The following is a 21,404-nucleotide window of genomic DNA, read 5'->3' as shown; positions in this document are numbered from 1 at the left end:
GTTGTTAGGGTAAGTATTTGCAAAGTTATAAGGCTGCTAGTCTGGGTTTTTTTTATACTTCCCGAGATTCCGTCCCAATTACGCGCTACGTCATAGAGGCCGACGCGACGCGACGCGACGGTGTATTATAGAGCGCTCGCTAGCCAGCCAGCCACAGCCTAGTGCCCAGGCGTTATTTTAGCAGGATGGTTTTGTTTGTTGACTAATTACAATGGAGCAGTGATTTGTTCGTGGTCAGTCAGACAACTTACCCATTATATAAACGTAAATATTTTAAAACTATAAATTCTATTCAACAATAATTAAAAATAAACTTTCACTTTGACACCCTGTTTTTCAAAAACTAAGCATTTTTGTTAGACAAGGAAAATGAGTGGACCTGTAATAACGCACCTGAAACGAGCTGCTTGCCACCAAATCTGCAAAAATGTCATCTGGTAATTATTTTTCCTACGAAATTTAAATCAAAACACTGAACATCCCACTTTGATGTCATATCCAAAAAGTATAGATTTAACCAAAAATTTTACTTAAAAAAAACAAGAATCTCTTAAAATACACTCAAAAACAAGTAAGCGTGTCACCATAATGCGAGAAAAATTCGGCTCACTTCGTTAACATTGTAAATATAGGCTAATACCGGTCCAACCATTTTCCTTGTCTAAGGCGTTTTTCGACATAGAACATATGTACATATGAACTTATTAAAATACAATAGAATATTTATAGCAGGTATGTGGAGCAGACATTTTGAAAAACACAAACAACAGCAAAAACATGCATAATAATATTAACAAAGCAGCGTGCGCGGTCGACATGCTAGCGTCGGTCGTCGCGTCCACTTGGGCGCCTGTGACGTATCATCCGGCCGCGCTGGTACAAGGAAAAAATTAAACATGGCGTATTTATTCGAACTTTGAAAATTAATTGTGAAGTAACTATAAATGCTACAGAACTGAAATAAATTGCTAAGTTTAAGTTGGAGCCTGCTCTTTTTTACTAAAAAATAACCGAATTGTCGTTTCCAAGCTCATTAAACTGCAACGTAACTGGATGATTTTTGAAAAGTTACTTTTGTATGTTGAGGAACTCTAAAAATATTAATTTCAGTGTAATCAATTTAGTATCAATCCTGTATTCCTGCACAATAAAATGTCGTCTTAGATACGGTGGCTTTTCCAACTTTAAAATTCTTTATACAGTGACCGCCTAAAGTTCCGCATAAATTCGATAAAAATTAGAGACATGATTTTTTGAGAAAACGCTCGGACCCGTAATTTTTATTTTAAGTTGCGCAATATTTCACATACATTTTTGTATACAGGGTGGAACAAAAAAAAGATATGACGTCATCGGTCATTTTTTTAAATTGAATGCTATATTTTTTATTGCATTTATGAAATATAGGCGAAATTCCGAGCAAGTTTTGTATAACATACCTTATCTCAAAACTCAACTGTTTCCAAAATATTTACATTTAAATAACAACTAAACAAATAAGTACGTCTATTTACAAATTAAGGTAAAATCGAGGATAAAAATAATGTTATAAACACTGCCAATTGTTTCTATTTCCATGGTTGCACTTGTAAAGAATCTCCGTTTTCGAATTTCACTGTTATTTTGAAAATTAATAGTTTTTATCAGAATAAATTATGGCTAATTTAACGGAAACCCAACGAATTGAATTTTTGATGAAGCTAGGGCACGGGGATTGAGTGCGCATGCAAAAAGAAGTAAGTGAACTGTTTAAAGCCAAATACCCAAAACATCCTATTTTTCAGTCAACAGTTAGCAGAATAGAGCACAAATTCATAACTTTAGGTCATGTTAGGGATTTGCCAAGATCAGGTCGTCGAAAAATTTCTGAAGAAACAAAATTAAACGTTCTGCTCTCCGTCGAAGAAAATCCAAACAACGCAACTCCACAAATTTATGTTTGGGCTGGTATCGTGGAAAATAAAGTAATAGGGCCATACTTTAAGAAAACTTAACATGACAACGCTATTTGAATTTTCTTCAAGAAGTTCTATATCCCTGCTTTGGCTGCCCTATACCCAGACGAACAAGACCCTGCTGTCCCGACAGATGATTTGTGGTTTCAGCAAGACGGCGCACCGCCACATTTCTTTAGAGATGTCCGTAATTACTTGGATACAGTGTTCCCAGGAAGATGGATAGGACGAAGAGGACCAATAGAATGGCCGGCCAGGTTACCAGACCTAAATCCCTGCCGAGCGTTATCTCAAAAATGTATGTCTCTAATTTTTATCGAATTTATGCGGGACTTTAGGCGGTCACTGTATAAAAGAGTACATGTGATATTGTCGTCTATTTGACATTGAAAGTATAGGTAAAACGATTATTAATATATGGTGTAACATGACGTCTGTAACGGATATGAAAAGAAAACAGCATAAGGACATTTTTGAATAGAAGACGAATTTGCAACTGTAATTTCGTTATTGTAGATTCCATCATTATAATCAAACAACGATTATAATAAATAGTTGACACGAGACACGTTGAAAATAAGACGTTTTAGGTTATCTAATTTTTTTTAATGTATAAATCACATAAAAGCAAAAGCGTTTTTTTATTTATGTGGGCTAAAAAATTCAAAGTATTATCAAAAATAATACCGAAATTCTTTGCTTCATTAACCACAGATACTTCTGTATTACCTATCTTAACCACAAAGTCTTGAGAAACTGTCGAATGTCTTATTAACTTGCCATGATGATATGGTGAATAAATTAATTTTCAATAAGTTCGTTTCCTAACTGCCTTATTAGTAGGATCGGTGATATTAGGTGGTCGTCTAAATCTCCTGATTTTTCGATCTAAGGTGTATAAATAAATTATCGATTTTGCGTTTTCGTTCAGCCTTTATTAACAATTTTTTTTCTTTTTAATGCTTTTTTAGTGTATAATAAACTTCCGAATTTGCTTAAGTCCATGTCCGCTTTTAGCTTTAAAATCAGGATTAGATTTTATGGATCTCACGGTTCTCATATAGCTCTCATATAGGTTTCCATAATTGCTACCTATATAAGTTGGTATATTTTTTGTTCTTGTAATTGTACAGGGTGAGTTTTTCAAAGCGCGGAGTAGTATTATGCATTGATGATATTATTTATCGATGACGTGCTCCTGGACTATTATTTGGTTAAGCATTCTTTACATTTTAAAAATATTTTGGACTATACAGGGTGTTCCGAAAAAGCAGGGCACTACAAAAGTTAATTTTTTTAAATGGAACACCCTGTATTGCAAAACATTTTTGAATTCTTTGCGTAATTACCAATCTTTTTTGATAATGGTTTAATATGCCAAAAATGAATAGTTTAGGAGATAAATCAAATTTTGTTAAAAATTTAGAATTTGCACGCATCTCTTTAATATTAAAATTTAGCACCTAAATTTTGAATACAGACTTAATTTTTATCATCAGAAGTAAAATAAAGTTACTTTGATATGCGTGCTATGTAAAATTATTCATTTTGTTATACAGGGTGTTTTTTTTGAAAGGCCAAACTTGCCCAACTTTAAATATAAAAATCTCTCTTATTTTAAATGAAACACCCTGTATATTTTCATGTCATCTAATAGCTTACTTAAGAGCCTATAAATTTTATTAATAATGTCCTATCTCTATATCTAACAGTTTTTGAGATATCATGGATTTTTCTGTTTTTCTCCTGTAAAAATTTTAGTTTTGAATTGAAAAATTAAAGTTTTGAAGCACCTCGTATTTTTTATGTATCCATCAAGGCGCCGTGGAAACGAAAAAAATCTCAATAACAAAAAGACAGTTACATTAGTTAATTTTTGTTTTGGGTGAAGCAAATAAAAATTGTCTGCTAGCTCAAAGGCTATATAGAGAAAAATATCCTCAACGGCGCACACCCGATTCCCGCAGTTTTCGCGTTGTTATGGACCGATTTATGACGACTGGTAGCGTGGATCTGCCAAAACGTAATGTTGCTAATAGGGTGGCAAATGAAGGTAAAGAACTTGAAATTCTTTTGCAAATTGAGGAAGATCCCCACATTGGTAGCCGTAGGTTAGCTTTACTTTCTGATGTTTCGCAGACAACGGTAAACCGGACAACACGGAAATATAAATACCACCCATATCACATTAAGTTGCATCAAAAACTTCACAATCAAGATTTTCAGCTACGTGTAACTTTTTGTGAATGGTTACTTCGCAAAATTGAAATTAATCCAAATTTTGTTAACTATATTATGTATTCCGACGAGGCGACATTTAAAAGCAATGGTGCTGTCAATAGGCATAATATGCACTATTATGCAACAGAGAACCCTCATTGGGTACGTGAGGTTCAGCACCAGAATCATTGGTCCCTTAATGTATGGTGCGGCATCCATAATAACCGTATAATTGGACCATATTTTTTTAATGAACCTTTGAATGGGCATTCATATCGAGTATTTTTACAGCAGCAATTGCCTGAATTATTAGAAGAAGTCAATCTCCAGGAACGGCAAAGTATGTGGTTTCAACAAGATGGTGCGCCTCCCCATTTTCATCGTGCAGTAAGGGAATATTTGGATCAAGAATATCCTCAAAGATGGATTGGTCGCGGAGGATTTGTTGCATGGCCGCCAAGGTCTTGCGATCTTACGCCGCTAGATTTCTTTCTGTGGGGTTATCTCAAAGATAAAGTCTATGCAACAAAACCAACTACAAGGGAGGATATGATTATTAGAATTAGGGATGCCTGTCAAACCGTAACACCAGGAATGTTATACCATGTTCGACAAAATATAATTAAAAGAATTAATATTTGTATCGAACAAGGAGGACATATCTTTGAACATTTGTTGAACAGAAATTAACTTTTATTATATAAAAAATAAGTGAATTTAATAAAAAGAAACGTCCATAAATTTGTTTCATTTTATAAGAAAAAATAACACGAAATGAAGAAATATAAGTATATTTCAAAAACTATTAGAGATAGGGATAGAATATTATTAATAAAATTTATAGGCTCTTAAGTAAGCTATTAGATGACATGAAAATATACAGGGTGTTTCATTTAAAATAAGAGAGATTTTTATATTTAAAGTTGGGCAAGTTTGGCCTTTCAAAAAAAACACCCTGTATAACAAAATGAATAATTTTACATAGCACGCATATCAAAGTAACTTTATTTTACTTCTGATGATAAAAATTAAGTCTGTATTCAAAATTTAGGTGCTAAATTTTAATATTAAAGAGATGCGTGCAAATTCTAAATTTTTAACAAAATTTGATTTATCTCCTAAACTATTAGTTTTTGGCATATTAAACCATTATCAAAAAAGATTGGTAATTACGCAAAGAATTCAAAAATGTTTTGCAATACAGGGTGTTCCATTTAAAAAAATTAACTTTTGTAGTGCCCTGCTTTTTCGGAGCACTCTGTATAGTCCAAAATATTTTTAAAATGTGAAGAATGCTTAACCAAATAATAGTCCAGGAGCACGTCATCGATAAATAATATCATCAATGCATAATACTACTCCGCGCTTTGAAAAACTCACCCTGTACGTTAAGTTAATGAGACTTCGTTTTGTTCTTAACTTTCTTGGCTTATAAATTTCTTAATTTTCTCTTCTTCTACTATACAAAAGATACTAAATTATTAAAAGGGATCATAGTTTGATAATAATCAACATACATGTAAAGTGTTGAAAATTAAAGAATCAGTAAGACGCTACTTAAATTTAAAAGAAAGAACTTTTCTATATAATTGCTAGTAATAAGTTTTTGCATAAAACAAGGCAACTTGCTTGATAAATATTTTTGAAAAGTGTTGTCCGTTTAAAATATGCTTACGATCTTATTAACATTTGAGGCACTCGTAATGTATACTTTCGAACACCTAAAACTGCAAGTTTCCTTGCCTTATAAATTTTTTTATTTAATTAAAATTAATATAATTTTGAGTAAATTAAGATCGGCCTTTTCATTATTTTAATTATTTAATAATTAAACTTACTTGCAGACAAACTTTAACACATACGAATTAGAGCTCACCGACGGTTGGTATGCAATTAGAACTGTCATCGATCATCTCCTTTGTGATCAAGTGACTAAAGGAAAAATTAAATTGGGCACAAAATTAATGATTTATGGTGCTGAAATTGTGAATTGCCAGGGATGTTATCCTCTAGAGGCTCCAGAAAATGTTTATTTAAAGATAAATTATAATGCGACAAGACGGGCGGTATGGTGGTGTAAATTGGGATGTCAAAAATTTTCTGGACCTTTTCTAATTCCTATGTCTAGTATTCATCTTGCCGGTGGCAAAATTGGATGTATTAAATGTTACATTTTGAGAATTTACCCGATAAAATATTTGGAAAAGTGTGGGAATGAAAATGGTAAGCTAACTTGAGCTGTTTCTTGAAATAGTTGTTTAGCGGGAACCTTTAATGGATCTGTAGCTGACTTTTCTTGTAGTCTGGAGAAATGAAAAAGCAGAAGAGCGACAAGCTGAAGCCTACCAAAATGCATGCTCGAGTAATACCCGAAGTAGAAACCAAGAAACTGTACGGGATATAAAGAACATTACTAATCCAGAACAGCTTTACAATATGTTACAACAGACCCAGGATGTTGAAAGTTTTCAGGTAATTATTTTAGGTAGTAGATAATGTAATACTTATTATAAAATTCTTTTTTAATTAAAATAGTATCTATATGTAACTAGTGTCATTATACAGGGTGTTTGGAAGGTGAGTAGCCACACGGAAATGGTGAATAGGTGAGGTTACTGGCTATTTAAAACGCATAGTATTTTTTTGTTTTTTCTCAAATTTAAGGAGTAATATTTTTTTCCTTTTTTATTAGATTTTCCCCGTTTTTTTATTTTCAACCTTCAATTTTTTTTTAACTTTTGGCCAAAATGGCGCACAATTAATTTTATTTTAGATTTCTAAATTTTATTCTCATTCAGATTTAGGTAATAACTGAGAAAAATATTTAAAGAGAAACTAATAGTGGAGTAACAAACTTGCTCGAATCAATAGAAAAAAAATGTTACGTCAACTTTACAATAGAAAAAATAATAATAAAAAAAAGTTGTGGGGTTTTAAAATGTGTTAATAAACTTTTTTAGTTAATAGTCTTTCTAACGATATGCCACATGTAACAAAAATAATTTTTTTGTCTTCAAGGATGCGTGAACCAATTTCTTAAACCAACCTAATTGAGCAGGTATAAACTTATGCCTCTTTCTAACACAGCTAAACCTGTTACGCTGTAATCTCCTTTATCATTCGGCGACACTCCCTTTGTGCCTGCTACCTTAAACTGTTACCTATCACTAACCATAATACGGGTATTATTTATTCGAGACTTGTCTTTCTCCGCTACTTCACGTATTTTTAACTCCGCTCTACGCATATTGTTTATGTTGTTCATTTTCGTTAACTTTGTTTTATTGTTACTGTTGTCTACTATGGCTGGTGCCTTTACAAACGAGGAGTACGCCGATATCCTAATGGCATATGGTAGAGCTGATGGAAATGAACGAGAAGCAAAAATAATTTACCAAGAGCGTTTTCCCAATAGACGCCAACCTAATCGTCATACTTTTGAAACGACCTTTACACGCTTAAGAGAAACTGGTAGTCTAAATCGCCGTGAACCTGGAGTTCGCAGACAACGTAATGTTGCTGATCACGAACGAATTATGGAAGCTTTTGACGAAGATCCCACAACGAGTATCCGGACTGTAGCTGCCAATCTAAAAAGCATCCCTTTCATTACACTCCCGTGCAAGATCTTGAAGAAAACGACTACCAAAGACGCATTCAGTTTTGCCGCCTCCTGCTACATATGGACGTGGATAACCGCAATTTCTTGAAAAACATACTGTGGACAGACGAATCCAAGTTTTCAAGGGAGGGAATTACCAACTTTCATAATTTGCATTATTGGGCCCCAGAAGAAGAAAACCCAAAAATTAAGAAAGTCGTGTCCTTTCAAAGGAAATTCTCAGTAAACGTTTGGGCAGGCCTAATTGGTAATACCCTTATTGATTTACTCCACATTATTTACCAGATAATTTGAATGGCGATAATTATCTAGATTTTTTATTAAATGATCTGCCCGAACTCTTGAACGGGGTTCCAAATTTTCTCAATGAAGAACAAATGACGTTCCAACACTATGGGTGCCCAACGCACTGGAGATTGGCGATCCGAGAGCACCTAGACAATGCATTTCACAATACTTGGATTGGCAGAGATGGCCCTATCCCATGGCCTGCAAGATCACCGGACTTGACGCCGCTTGATTTTTATGTCTGGGGCCGTGCAAAAGAACTTGTGTATTTCGAACCTATAAATACAAGGGAACAATTGATAGGAAAAATTAATGACGCTTTTGTAATAATGAGAGGGGAACTAACATTACAGTATACCACAAGAGAAATAAGAAAGCGATGTTACGCGTGTATTAGAAATAATGACCATCAATTTGAGCAAGATTTATAAATAAACGATTTGAAGTAAAAAATATATTTTTTTTATCAACCTGTAAAAGGGCACAATAGGTTTAGCTGTTTTAGGATGGTGAAAGAGATAGCGCAACAGATTTAGCAGTATTAGAAAGAGACGAAATTACTAAGTTTATACCTGCTCAATTAGGTTGCTTTCAAGAAATTAGTTTACGCGTCCTTGAAGACAAACTTATTTGTTTTTCGTAAGTTACCTAATTATTTTTGTTACATGTAGCACATCGTTAGAAAGACTATTAACTAGAGAAGTTTTTTAACACATTTTAAAACCACACAACTTTTTTTATTATTATTTTTTGCATTGTAAAGTTGACGTAACATTTTTTTCTATTGATTCGAGGAAGTTTGTTACTCCACTATTAGTTTCGCTTTAAAATAAAATTAATTGTGTGCCATTTTGGCCAAAATTAAAAAAAAATTGAAGGTTAAAGTAAAAAAACGAGGAAAATCTATTAAAAAAAGGAAAAAAATATTACTCCTTAAATTTGAGGAAAAAAAAAATACTATGCGTTTTACATAGCTGGTAACCTCACCTATTTATCATTTCCGTTTGGCTACTCACCTTCCAAACGCCCTGTATATGTATATGTCATATCATATGTAACATGAAATTTATCGACAATTCTTATGAATTAAAAAAGGGGCTTTTACATACGTGTAACATACAAGAAAATGTCTACTACTGAAGAAAACAGCAATCAAAGCATGTTAAGGTAGGACGAATTTAAAGTAAGTCAAATTTTGAACATTTTCATGGTCTGTGTGAAGCTACTAACTGGACATGAGTATATCTTTCTCTTGTACTATTTAAGTTCTTTGGAGACTTAGTTTTAATTATATTTAATAAGTTTTCCTTTACAAAAGAAATAAAAATAATGTAAAAAACCCTGGCATGTAATATTCCTTACTTTTAGAATCTTCAAGGAAAAATATAGAATTTGACAAACAATCTGTGGATGTCCTGAAATATTTGTGAACATTCCCGCTATAGTGAAACGTATCATTTGTAAAATAGTAGATTTTTATTACAATTTCCTTTTTTTATTAAATTTTAAACTGTTTTACAAGTTTGTGGCTATTGGATTTTGAGAGATGAATCAAAGACTAAAATGAAAAACGGGAAACAGAGTATCATTTATAGAAGATTTTTTTTTGAATAATTAAGACTGTGCAATTGTTTTGGCTGATTTTGCGAAAAGTTCATATCTTCTTTTTTATTAAACATAGAGACATGAATCAAATACTCGAATAGAAAACGAGAGATAGAGCACCATTTGTAAAAGAGTATTTTTTTTGAGAAATTAACAGTTTTTGAGAAAACTCCAAATTTAATGGATTACTATTGGTGTAAAAACTTCTTCAACTAATCTAAGATTTCTACATATAATTTTTTTCTTTCATAAACAGATGTTATCGATCTTACGTAAAAATAAAAATTAAAAAAAAACTTCTGGCGTTGACAGGCTCTCAGTCAGAAGCATTTACTAGTCCATGTACTTTCGTTCCTTGCTTATGCAATAAATAATTCTTTTAGGACTGCAGCTTTTTCGAATTATCTCTATTTTATGCTATTTAATTACTTTAATTACTAATTATGCTATTTCTGTAATAGCATCGTTATTTAAAGGAGGTAAATTAAATGATGCAGTTAAATATCGATCTATATCTCTTTTAACATATTATTATATACTATTATCTTCTTTGTGTTTTAAAAAAAAAATAATAATATAATAACTAAGTGTAAATGTATTTAAATTTAAAAAGCATTCGATTGCTTTAATCATGAGATATTACTGGGAAAACTCTTTAACTATAGTTTTAGACAGTCGTTTCGGTATCTAGAGCCAGCCAAAATTTTTTGATTGTCCTCTTTTGCTGGGCGAATATTCGTTAAACTCAGCAGAATAATCCCCAGCAAGAAACGTATAAGAAAAATAAATAATAGTTAAAAAAAATAAAAGAATACATTAAATTTTAATTACAAAGAGTTTTTATGACAGTAATCGGACATCAATCATAATTAATTACGTTACATAAAAATCATAATAAAATTTAAGTTAATAACAGAATAATTCATATCAGAGTAAAAAGTTCGATATATTAAGTCAAAGTTAAAAGTTTATTGAAAAGCAAATTTGCTGTTGAATTTACAAAGAATTCCTAAATTTACAATAAACATATAACAAACAATTACAAAGTGTACTTAGAGGTACAGTAGAAATAAAATAAAATTAACCTAGACATACATGCACGCAAATTAAAAAGTCATTAAGGTTTTGCAACATAAGTACAGATAGGTCAAGAAATTCTGCGAAAGAATAATTAGCAGATCTCAATAAAACTTTTTAATGACAATATCAAATTTTCGTCTATTCAAGTTGCGAATCCTTAAAGGCAATAAATTATACATGAGCTTTTTATAGTGAAAAATAGTATTTCTACTTAAAGTGCTCTGAGACTGAGGTACCTAAAAATTGTCACTTCCACACTTGTGAATTGGAACTACCTTTGATGATTTTATTTGATCAGGAAAGGTATCTTTAGAAAATGAGCAGTTTACAAGAGTGGTCAAAACCTCAATTAACCTAAAAGGCATCTGCCCTAGTAATTTTGGTGTAATTTGATCCAAACCAGAGGAAGATTTTTTTTATGTTTTTAATTATTTCCTCAGGAGCAGCCGGTTTAAAGAATAAACTATTAAGAGGGCTGTTACTTCCACATAATTTATTTTGTTGAGGTTTAGCGGACAGGTGTTTTGTGGTTTGTTCAGCCAAGTTTACATAGAAGTCGTTGAGTTTCTCAGCAATTATTCCAGGGTCTGATAATACCATATTATCAACTTTGAATTCCAGGGTTTTATTTGATTTAACTTTCGGACCAGCAATGTTATTTACAATGGTTCAAGTTTTACGGTTAGAGTTTCTTGAATTCAATATTTCATTTGAATAAAATATATTTTTGGCTGTCAATATAACTGATTTTAAAATTGCCTTATATTTCTTAATATATAGAGAACATTTCTATTTTCAGTAAACTTTGCAAGATACGAAAGACATCTTTTATTTATGCAGGATACTCTTATTGCTGGGGTAATGAATTGTTTACGTTTTTTAGTAATTCTTTTGTAGGAAATGACACTCTAAAACTATAATTGATCTTGTTAAGAAAATTGTTAAATTTTTCATTAAGGGAATAAGTTGTATTATTCACATCACGAGCAGGAATTTAGTTTAATAAACTTTTAGATACTGTTGTTTAGAATTTACTAGTGGAACAGATAAGCTTAAAGTCCCCAGAAGTGCTTCATGATCACTAAATCCAGAATTAAATATATTTAAATGTACATTGTCTTTGCTAAAATTTAAACAAAAATAATAAATGTCTGTTGCACTAATTTTTGTTACACGGGTAAAAGAATTTACATGCAGACTTAAATTAAACGCCAAAAATATATGCTTTAAGTTATCAAATTGTAGTGAATTCTGACAGCGGTCTATATTGAAGTTCCCTACTAGCACTATTTTACAGTTCTTAGCTAACATACTGAGGACCTGGAAAAGCTTTTAAAAAAATACATCTACCTTACCCAAACCAGATCTATATATTTAAGAGGTATAAATCAATCGGTGTCAGCAGGGAACACACCAACTCAAAGTCTTTTTCTTGGTGTAAGTAGGTATGTCTATCGATCTTTGAACATATCATACCATCCTTAGCTAAATTCGCAGATCCATCACGTCTGAAATTAGCTCTGGCATAACAAGAAATTACACTATATCCCTCAAATACAATATTCTCCCCAGGGGTTAGGTTGTTAACTCTGTTAAACACATAATGTCAGGAGAATTTAAACAATCACTGACAAATATAGAGAATTCTGTAATTTTCTTTTTTTCTTATGCTACAAATAATAAATGATAAAATGATTAAGGCAGACTTAACGTTTTTTGAATCTTAGTGTTTGCACTGGGAGGTATTCCCTGGGATAAAAAAATGTTCAATAGGGCTCGCATGACACACTGCCTTCTACGCCTGAGTGACCTATCGAGTTAGACAGATCTATATTTGAATCATTTGCATTTTGAGGGTCACTAACTTGGTGAAATTCAGTACTCAAGTTTGTATCTGGTTTAATGAAAATTAGTGATTTATTGTTATTATGGGCTTTCGAGAGTCACTCCCTTGTAAGGAACAGTATTTAAAAATATATAGGATACTCAGACACAGAATTTACACGACTAAAGAACTTATTTAGCATTAAATTAAATGTAACAACCTTAGAATTACAATAAAAAATTACTATTGCTAAAATGTGTGGTAAACAGAAAAATATAATTAGTGTTAACTATAAGTTTTAATCTTATTCCATTGGTCCTTAATTTTTGGAGCGCCACTGTACAGAATATCATTAGTACCTGCCGTTATAATAACAAAATCATTAAGCCCAAAATCTTTGGTTAAAGAGTCTAGTGAGTTTATAACATTTAGGTAAGTTCCTCCTGGCTTAATGAGACAAAATGTCTTATGAAAATGAAGTAAAATGCACCCCATGCTTTTTACTTTGATTTGAATTATTCTGATAACTTAAATTTTATTTGATAACTTAAATATTATTATGATTTTTATTTGAGGTAATTAATTGTGATTGATTGGCCGACTTTCTACTACGAGGGTGGTCCCAGAAATACCAGGCCTGACCTAGAGATGTCGGTAGTAGTTTGAAAAATATCAGTGTATTAGAAAGTATACAATCTATAAAGCATATGTTTCAAGTTTGAAGACGCCACGTTGTTTAGTATTTATTTGGCAGCCATCAATAGTGAACGTTTTCAGTCAATTTGTGAAAATGGAGAAAATTGGTCATCATTATGTGATACAATACTTTTATTTGAAAGGCCTCAGCCCAACCAAGATAAAAGCTGAACTGGATTCTACTCTGGGTGAGTCTGCTCCGTTATTAACAACAGTTAAATATTGGGTAGCAGAGTTTAAACGAGGCCCGTACGAGCTGCCAAGACGAGCATCGCAGTAGTCGACCAAATGAGCTGACGACTCCAGAAATTTTAAAGAAAATTCCACAAAGCGGTACTGGATGATCGTCGACTGAAAGTGCGCGAGCTAGCGGACATAGTAGGCATTTCAAAAAGTGCGGCACATCGCATATTAACTGAAAATTTTGACATAAGAAAGCTGTGTGCAAGATGGGTGCCGCGTTTGCTCACACTCGAGCAAAAAAAGTGTCGTGAAGATGTTTCAATTGAGTGTTTAGCGAAATTTAATAGCAACAAAGCAGAATTTTTGCGTCGTTTCATGGATGAAACATGGGTCCATCACTTCACACCTGAGACAAAAGAACAATCAAAACAATGGACTCTAAAGGGAGAACCGACTCCAAAGAAGGCGAAAACCATTTCATCTGCAGGCAAGGTCATGGCGTCGGAGGATGATGCGAGGGATAATTTTTATTGACTATCTTGAAAAAGGTAAAACTATCAACGGCGAGTATTATTCGAACTTAATGCAACGTTTGAGCGAAGAAATCAAGCAAAAACGGCCGCATTTGGTTAAGAAGAAATTGTTGTTTCATCAAGACAATGCACCAGCTCACAAATCCGTTATTGCAATGGCCAAAATTAACGAATTAAAGTTTGAATTGCTACCTCATGCACCCTATTCGCCAGATTTAGCCCCCTCAGATTATTTTCTGTTTCCAAACTTAAAAAACTGGCTCAGTGGTCAAAGATTTTCCAACGATGAAGAAGTGATGTCTGCAGTTAATGGCTATTTCGAGGCGCAAGACAGTTCTTATTATCAAAAGGGTATCGAACGAAGGGTATAAAACATCGCTGGGAAAATTGTATAGAGCTGAAAGGAGATTATGGTGAAAATTAAATAATTTTTTTTCCAAAATTTTCGTGTTTTCTTTCTTGGGTCGGGTACGTCTGGGACCACCCTCGTACTGTAATAAAAACTCTTTGTAATTAGAAATTATTTTCTACTTTTTTAATTCGATTAGCAATAAAACCGTGATCTTTTAGTTTTTTTAGACTATTATTTATTAATCCTGGCAGTCCTAATAAGGATAATGAGTAACTGTTATCAAATTATTGCATTGTCATCGGTACTTGATACGTGTGAAAAGTTTCAAGTTGATCAGACTTTTAGAAACCATTAAAAATTAAGCTAAAAAATTCTGTTACATACATAGATACAACCCGAGCTAATATCACGTCACGTAATTAGAGTGGAACACAGCAAAGTAAACTGTTCTGACTAAGACAAATTTAAATTCAAAATAAATTAATTCATCATATAACTTAGAATTGAGCAATAATAATTAATGCATTTAGTTGGGTAATATTCATTAATGTATTTATAGGACCACACTCGCTTATAAAAAAACTTTTTGCCCTGTGCAAATAGACATGTACTATATTACTTGCGATCGGACTATCTGTGTAGAATTGCGTGAAATATAAAATATTATGAACTGGAATGAATTCGCTAGCTAGAATTTTTTTTTTCAGAAAATCGTAAAAATACATCTGCTAAGACTTTTTGCGGCCTTTAAAAATGCATTAAAATATGTTTTACGTATTTAACACATTTATTTTAACATTTTAAACATATTTATTTCAAGAAATACATTAACCCTTGACATTAAATTTAAAAAAAAAACTGTTTAGAGGTATGAAAATTTAAAACAAAATATGTTATATACAGGGTGTCCCGTTGAACTTGTAAAACCTTTTAACTGGTGTAAGGTCTTCTTATGGGCTATAGAAATATGTCAATATGACCTTAGTGAAATGTTTACGATTTTCAAGTTATAAGCGAATTTTAAAATTTTTTAAAGATTCTGAACAATTTTTTTCAAAAAATCTAAACTACGCCAATAACAATATCTGTCTAACTTTAATAACTGTATAATATTGTTCAATCATGAAATGCCTTAGAACAGTAATCACTTTTTCAAAGTTCTTCTTTATTGTGGAAATAATGCAGGGAATTCCCAGGATTATTGCTTTTTCACTTAACTACTATTTGTTTTGCTCTTATACTGTAAGAAAATGAACAAATGTTTTATTGTGACCAACAGTTTAAAAACATCCCGGTTTCATTCTAATTTCATAATGGTGAAAAAATATGTGGGTGTCTTATCTCATAAAAAAGTTATGCTTTTTGATATATTACGAAACACTCTTTTGGAAATAGTTACTAATAGTACGGAAAACTATCACTGAAACCTACATTTGCATTAAAAATCAGATCTTTTTTTAATGCCTTAAAAACAAAACAAATTAATTAAACTAGATATATTCAGAGCAATTTATTTTTAAAGCTTAGCAGAGCGCTTTCGGCGTATGAGCCTTTTGCTTAAAATACTGTTCGTCCTGTTTAGTGTTCTGTATAGTCTTAAGTTTGTCTAAATGTAATGTATAATTTTCATAAAATGTGTTCCCACTATGGAAAACTTCTGGGCTTAACTGACAATTAGCACTGATGATGGATCATACGCCGAAAGTATTCTGCTAAGCTTTAAAAATAAATTGCTCTGAACTCATCCAGTTTGATTAATTTGTATTATCCTTCGAGCAACACAGCCACTTCCCTCTTCTTTCTTAAAAACAAAAGCTAGAAAACAAAGCTATAAAAATAATCGAATAATTTAATTTTTATTGTTCCTGGAGATGAGGTCTACAATAAATTTTCAAAGTGTTCACCACGAGCTCTTATACATTCTATTTACAAAATGTCGTGTTGATCGACGTAGAGTTCCTGCTTGATTAATTTCTCGTGCCGCCTCAAGTATTCTTTCTCGTAGTTCCTCTCTTGTATTAACTGGTCTTAAATAAACAATCTGTTTTAACCAACCCCATTAAAAAAATCGAAAGAAGTCAAATCTGTAGAACGTAGTGGCCAAAGAATAGGACCCAAGCGCCCTATCCATCTTTCAGGGAACGTATTATCCAAATGTTGTCGAACCAGTGCAGCATAATGAGCAGGACAACCGTCATTCTGGAACCACATTTGCCCTCTCACCTCTAAAGGTACATCTTCTAGCAGAATTGGCAGTTGACCTTGAAGGACCTCCAAATATACTCCGTTAAAGTTATCGGAAATTTCGACTGGACCGATTACCGTATTGTTGACTATATCCGTCCAAAGGTTAATTTTAAACTGGTGCTGAATAGCATGTGGGTTTTCCATTGCCTATTCTACATTATGGATGCTTAAAATTTCGAAACGTGTTTTTTTCCTTTCCAACATGAGGATTCGTTTCATTTCTTTCAATTCCGACATGAGGATTCGTCACTTCAAAGAATGCTCTCAAAAAAGTCTGGATCCGCACACATTCTTCTCAGCATATTTTGACAAAACAGCTGGAAGAAGAGCTTGTACTCTACTCTTTGAACATGAAATGGGTGCATTTGGTATCTTCTTAATGTACGAAGCACAGTAGTTTTTGAAATTGCCCGTTCGTCGTTGGATAGTTCTTTTGAAATTGATCTTCATACACTTCATCTAAGATTAACTTATCATTATATTGATGAGCTCCTTAACGGAACGCCTTGCATTTTTCCTTTGCTAGTTAGGATGGTTTCTAAGAGGAAATCGATTCCTGTAAAGTCTAGCGGCTTCATTTTGGTGATTTTCTCCGTAGGTAGGATGCACTTCTGCATACTCACGCGCTGTGTAGCTAACATAAGGCATTGTAAACTAATTCCAAAACAAATTGAACAGATATTTCTTATAATCACCAAATATCAGTGTGACAAAAAAACTCAAACTGGACAATTTATTTACCTTAGCAATGTTTTGCAACAAAACTAAATCAAGCTTTTAACAAAAGTTTTAAATAATAATATCAAAATTATGAGGCGAGGGAAGTTTATGTAACGAAAGTTATGTATTTCTGTTACTAATTTACAAATTTGAGCGCTAAATCCAATATTTTTTCCCGTCGAAAATTCCTTGAATTCAAAATAGTATAAGATTTAACAGAAATCGTTATTCCTGTCCGTAACATAATAATAATATTAGTTTTTAGTGATAGTTTTCCGTACTATTAACTGTTTGTTAAAGAGTGTTTCGTAGTATATCAAAGAGCATAACTTTTTATGAGATAAGACACCTCCATTTTTTGTCCCACATTTTTTTTAAGTGGATTGAATAAGAAATAATTTTTTTTTACATTTGGAAATTCAATTGAAACAGTGTTAATGGGATTATTAAACCATCTTGACAGCTTAAGTTCAGTCATTCATTAAAATATTCATACCAAATGCCCTACTTTTTTTTATTTTTAAAATTATTTATAATTTCTTTTTTCATTGAAAATATCTCTCACTTGGAGATAGATGAAAAACAAAAACTATACCCAATTGGCAAAGGAAATAAAAACTATAATCTAAATTAAATTACGATACTTCTAGTAATGGTGGGGAAAAGGCATAAGGCTATTATATCTTCACCTGTTTAAAGCGATCTAACAAGCCCCTGAGTTGCTGATTTTAAAAAATCTCGTCTTTGTCGCAGGCTATCAGAAAAACAGGAAAAAAATTAAATAGGTGGTAAAATAATGGTCGAAGAATTAAACGCCCAATATTAATTAAAGTAAAAATGTGCAAAGTTTCAAAATTGCTAAAGAAAATTAAAACCTTTAAACAGCTATAGGACAACCGCTAGGTTATAAACAACAATTGATATCGTTACATCTTAGGAAAACATATTAATTAACATTAATTATGTATATTAATTTGCAATATTTGTATACTTAAGTAACAATGTTAATATCTATTTTTACAAATACTATATCATTCTATTTGTAAAGAAGTAATATATTTAATTTTAGGAAATCATGTCCGCTACGCAAAAATCCGCGGTCTACCAGTACAGCATTTGTAAATCTTTTAATAATTCTAAATCGGTTCAAAGCAGAAACGTGACACCAGTTTTGAAAATGAAGATTTCGAATGTAGAAGGTGAACCCACCAAGATCTTGGACTTTTTTGTATGGAGACCGACCGAGGAACATTTGTTGGAGCTTAGAGAAGATGAAGTAGTTACTATCTATGACCTATCTTGCAGGTTTGCATTATTATTTTCACCCTTGAGAAAATATTATCATCTTAAAAACTTAAATCTATTTCATTAGTTTCTTTTTAAAATATTTTTTCTTTTGTCTAAATACTTAGCGGGAATATCTGGCGATTAAATATGTGCCTGTTCTCGCTGCATCCTTTTTTTGATTTATCTATGGTATTTTGGGGCCTATTAATTATAATTATTCCACTATAGGGTCGAATATAATTAGGGCGGACTGAGTCTATAAACTGTCGTTATAGAGCTTTGCCATATTTTCTTTTAAACGTACTCTCACTGTCAGAAACTTTCGTGAAGAAAAAACACACCTACTTTAAACAAAGTCTATTAATGACCGATCCTAGACAGTTATGGCACGAAAATTATTTGATGACCGGCGGTCTGGTATTTTTTAAACGGTTAGCTGTTAGCTGATTTACAAACCCCAATTATTTTTTCAAATTAAAAACTTAATTATTAATTTAAAAAACCTATCCATTATTTCTTATATTAAATATTTGAAATATTAAAGAAAAAAATATATTCCAGTTGTATCTTTTTAAATATCTGCAGCGGTGAGAGGCGAAGAAGATATTATTTATCCAATATTTTACTGCGGCCGGTATAACAGAGTAATTCTTAAAACAAACGCAATTATTGTTTTATGAATTCCTGGTTGTTGTTCCAAGTCTTGTCTATAATAAAATTACGGTTTTCCATTTTCCAAATGCTTAGTTATTGTTCTAAGCTATTTGAGATGTTAAAAATCGATAATTATCATAGAAAAGGAACAGAAAACATGGTTGAATCAATATATACAATATACATTTCACGCCTGATTTCAGTGTTATTGATATACATATTTCGACTTAAGAAATTTTTCGTAAAATTGAAAGTATGATTTGCAGTCATTACCTCTAGAAAATGCATTATTTGAATAAAATAAAATACTAGTTGAAAGAGTTTCGCTACATTAGAAAATAAAGAGAGGTCTTATCCAACCTGTGTTTAAGAAGGGAGACAAAAACCAAGTTACAAATTACAGACCAATTTAATTGCTGCCCATTATATCAAAAATATTTGAAAATATTATGTCAAAACAACTTGTTCAATACTTCGAAAATAACAAATTATTCAGTGACCATCATGGATGCGACGATGGGCTCATTTGAAGACTTTATTGCTGTATTCTGCAACCTCAGCAAGGCTTTTGACTGTGAAACAAACTCTCCTTTTTTAAAAAAATTAAAGTCCTATAATTTAAGTGAAAATAGTATAAAATTGACACAGTCATACCTTGCTGATAGGTCAGAGAGTGCAGGTGCGTAAAGTAGTATTGGCGAAGGCACTTTTAGATATTGGGGTACCGCAGGGATCAATAATAAAACCTAATCATATTTCTGATTTTCATGAATGATCGTCCTCTTAGTTTTGAAGATGCCAAATTGGTGCATTTCGCAGATGATACAACTATTAGGGAAAGACTGTGTCGGATGTTAAGACAAATTTAGTGGTGGTGCGAAAAGCTGTGGGTGAGTGGTTCCTGTCTAATCGCTTACTCTTAAATTTTCTTAATATGATAATTTTTATTGAGAGAAATTAATGGTGACCAACGGGAATCTGTCTGCATATTTTGCTACTTGTCACAGTAAAATGACCTACGCTGGATGCTATTATGTTTTAAATTGTCGTGAACTAGACCGATATTTAGTTGGAAAATTTATATATTTCTTGATTTTTACTACACATGTAGTTTGAAGCATGAATTTATATGAAATACAAAAAATGCAACGCTATCCAAATAAAACGATTAATTTAAAACTTCTAAATGCAATTTCCGTTGCCCCGGGAAGCGGAGCCTTAAATAATCTTAGTTTGATATTCAACACGTACAATTATTGGCTTTCGTGCGCGACCGTGCAATGTCGATGAAGCTGCACTGATTCATTTATTTCCGTATATTTGCTTGCTTGATAAAATTTAGTAAAATTAAAGTTAACGTCAATAAAATCTCTAAGCTTGACTTTAGAGTTGAAAAACGCGATGATTAACCCAATTTAATAACCAAAGTATTAACGACACTCCGTGGGAACACCAAGAACAACTTCTGAACTCAACTCTTGGCTTTGAAATTGAAATTGTCGAAACAGTGGGCTGCAAGGCAGTTGTGAACACTTATTTGCTGATAAAATGAATATCTCTATCAAAAAAGGATATCGAGAAAAGTCTCCGTATTGGGCTTTATCAAGCGTTCAAAACTCGCCCATTTTAGGTACGATTTCTTGGTCTACTTCTTCTTCTTCTTCTTGAGTATTCCTTCCTCGGCTCTTCTGAATAACGTGTCGATGTTAAATCAGTCCCGGATATTGCGTAGCCAAGAGTTTGTTTTCGTCCTGTGCCTCTTTCTCCCTCGATTTTTTTCATTAGTATAATTTTTAATAAATTATATTTAGGGCCTTGTCTTCGAGGTCAACATTCTACCTGAGACATATTCTTATATGTCTTAGGTATAATGTTTTTCGTTATTTTACGATATTAAGCAGTTGTCAGTCGGCGTTTGTAATTATATTCTCTGTATTACTTGCTCATTAGTTACATGTTCTATGGAGGTAATCTTCAGTAGTCTTCCCCTTAGTGACCAGGTTTCCACTAACAGTATAGACCATATGTAACATTTTACCATTTGAAGGACCTAATGGTACCTCTTGTCACAAAAGGGAGGTATTAAACTTATACGTAGTTTTATCTTTTTGTCGTTGTCCCATTTGTTATTTAGTGT

General features: G+C 32.3%; 1 protein-coding gene across 3 annotated transcripts in view; it reads left to right on the top strand.

Moving 5' to 3' along the window:
- LOC126747528 (breast cancer type 2 susceptibility protein homolog) overlaps positions 1-21,404 on the top strand; it is an 86,168-nt gene that overhangs the window by 48,096 nt on the left and 16,668 nt on the right. For 2 of the 3 annotated variants that reach the window (XM_050456220.1, XM_050456221.1), the window contains 3 exons: positions 6,020-6,398; positions 6,478-6,647; positions 18,396-18,631. The exons of the other annotated variant lie outside the window; for it this stretch is intronic. In XM_050456220.1, the coding sequence (XP_050312177.1) occupies positions 6,020-6,398; positions 6,478-6,647; positions 18,396-18,631 (785 nt within the window). The remainder of the gene's footprint in view (positions 1-6,019; positions 6,399-6,477; positions 6,648-18,395; positions 18,632-21,404) is intronic. 3 annotated transcript variants of the gene reach the window in all.

Source organism: Anthonomus grandis, chromosome 19, assembly GCF_022605725.1.
Source record: "Anthonomus grandis grandis chromosome 19, icAntGran1.3, whole genome shotgun sequence".
Lineage (NCBI taxonomy): Eukaryota > Metazoa > Arthropoda > Insecta > Coleoptera > Curculionidae > Anthonomus > Anthonomus grandis.
This window is presented reverse-complemented; position numbering and strand designations above follow the sequence as displayed.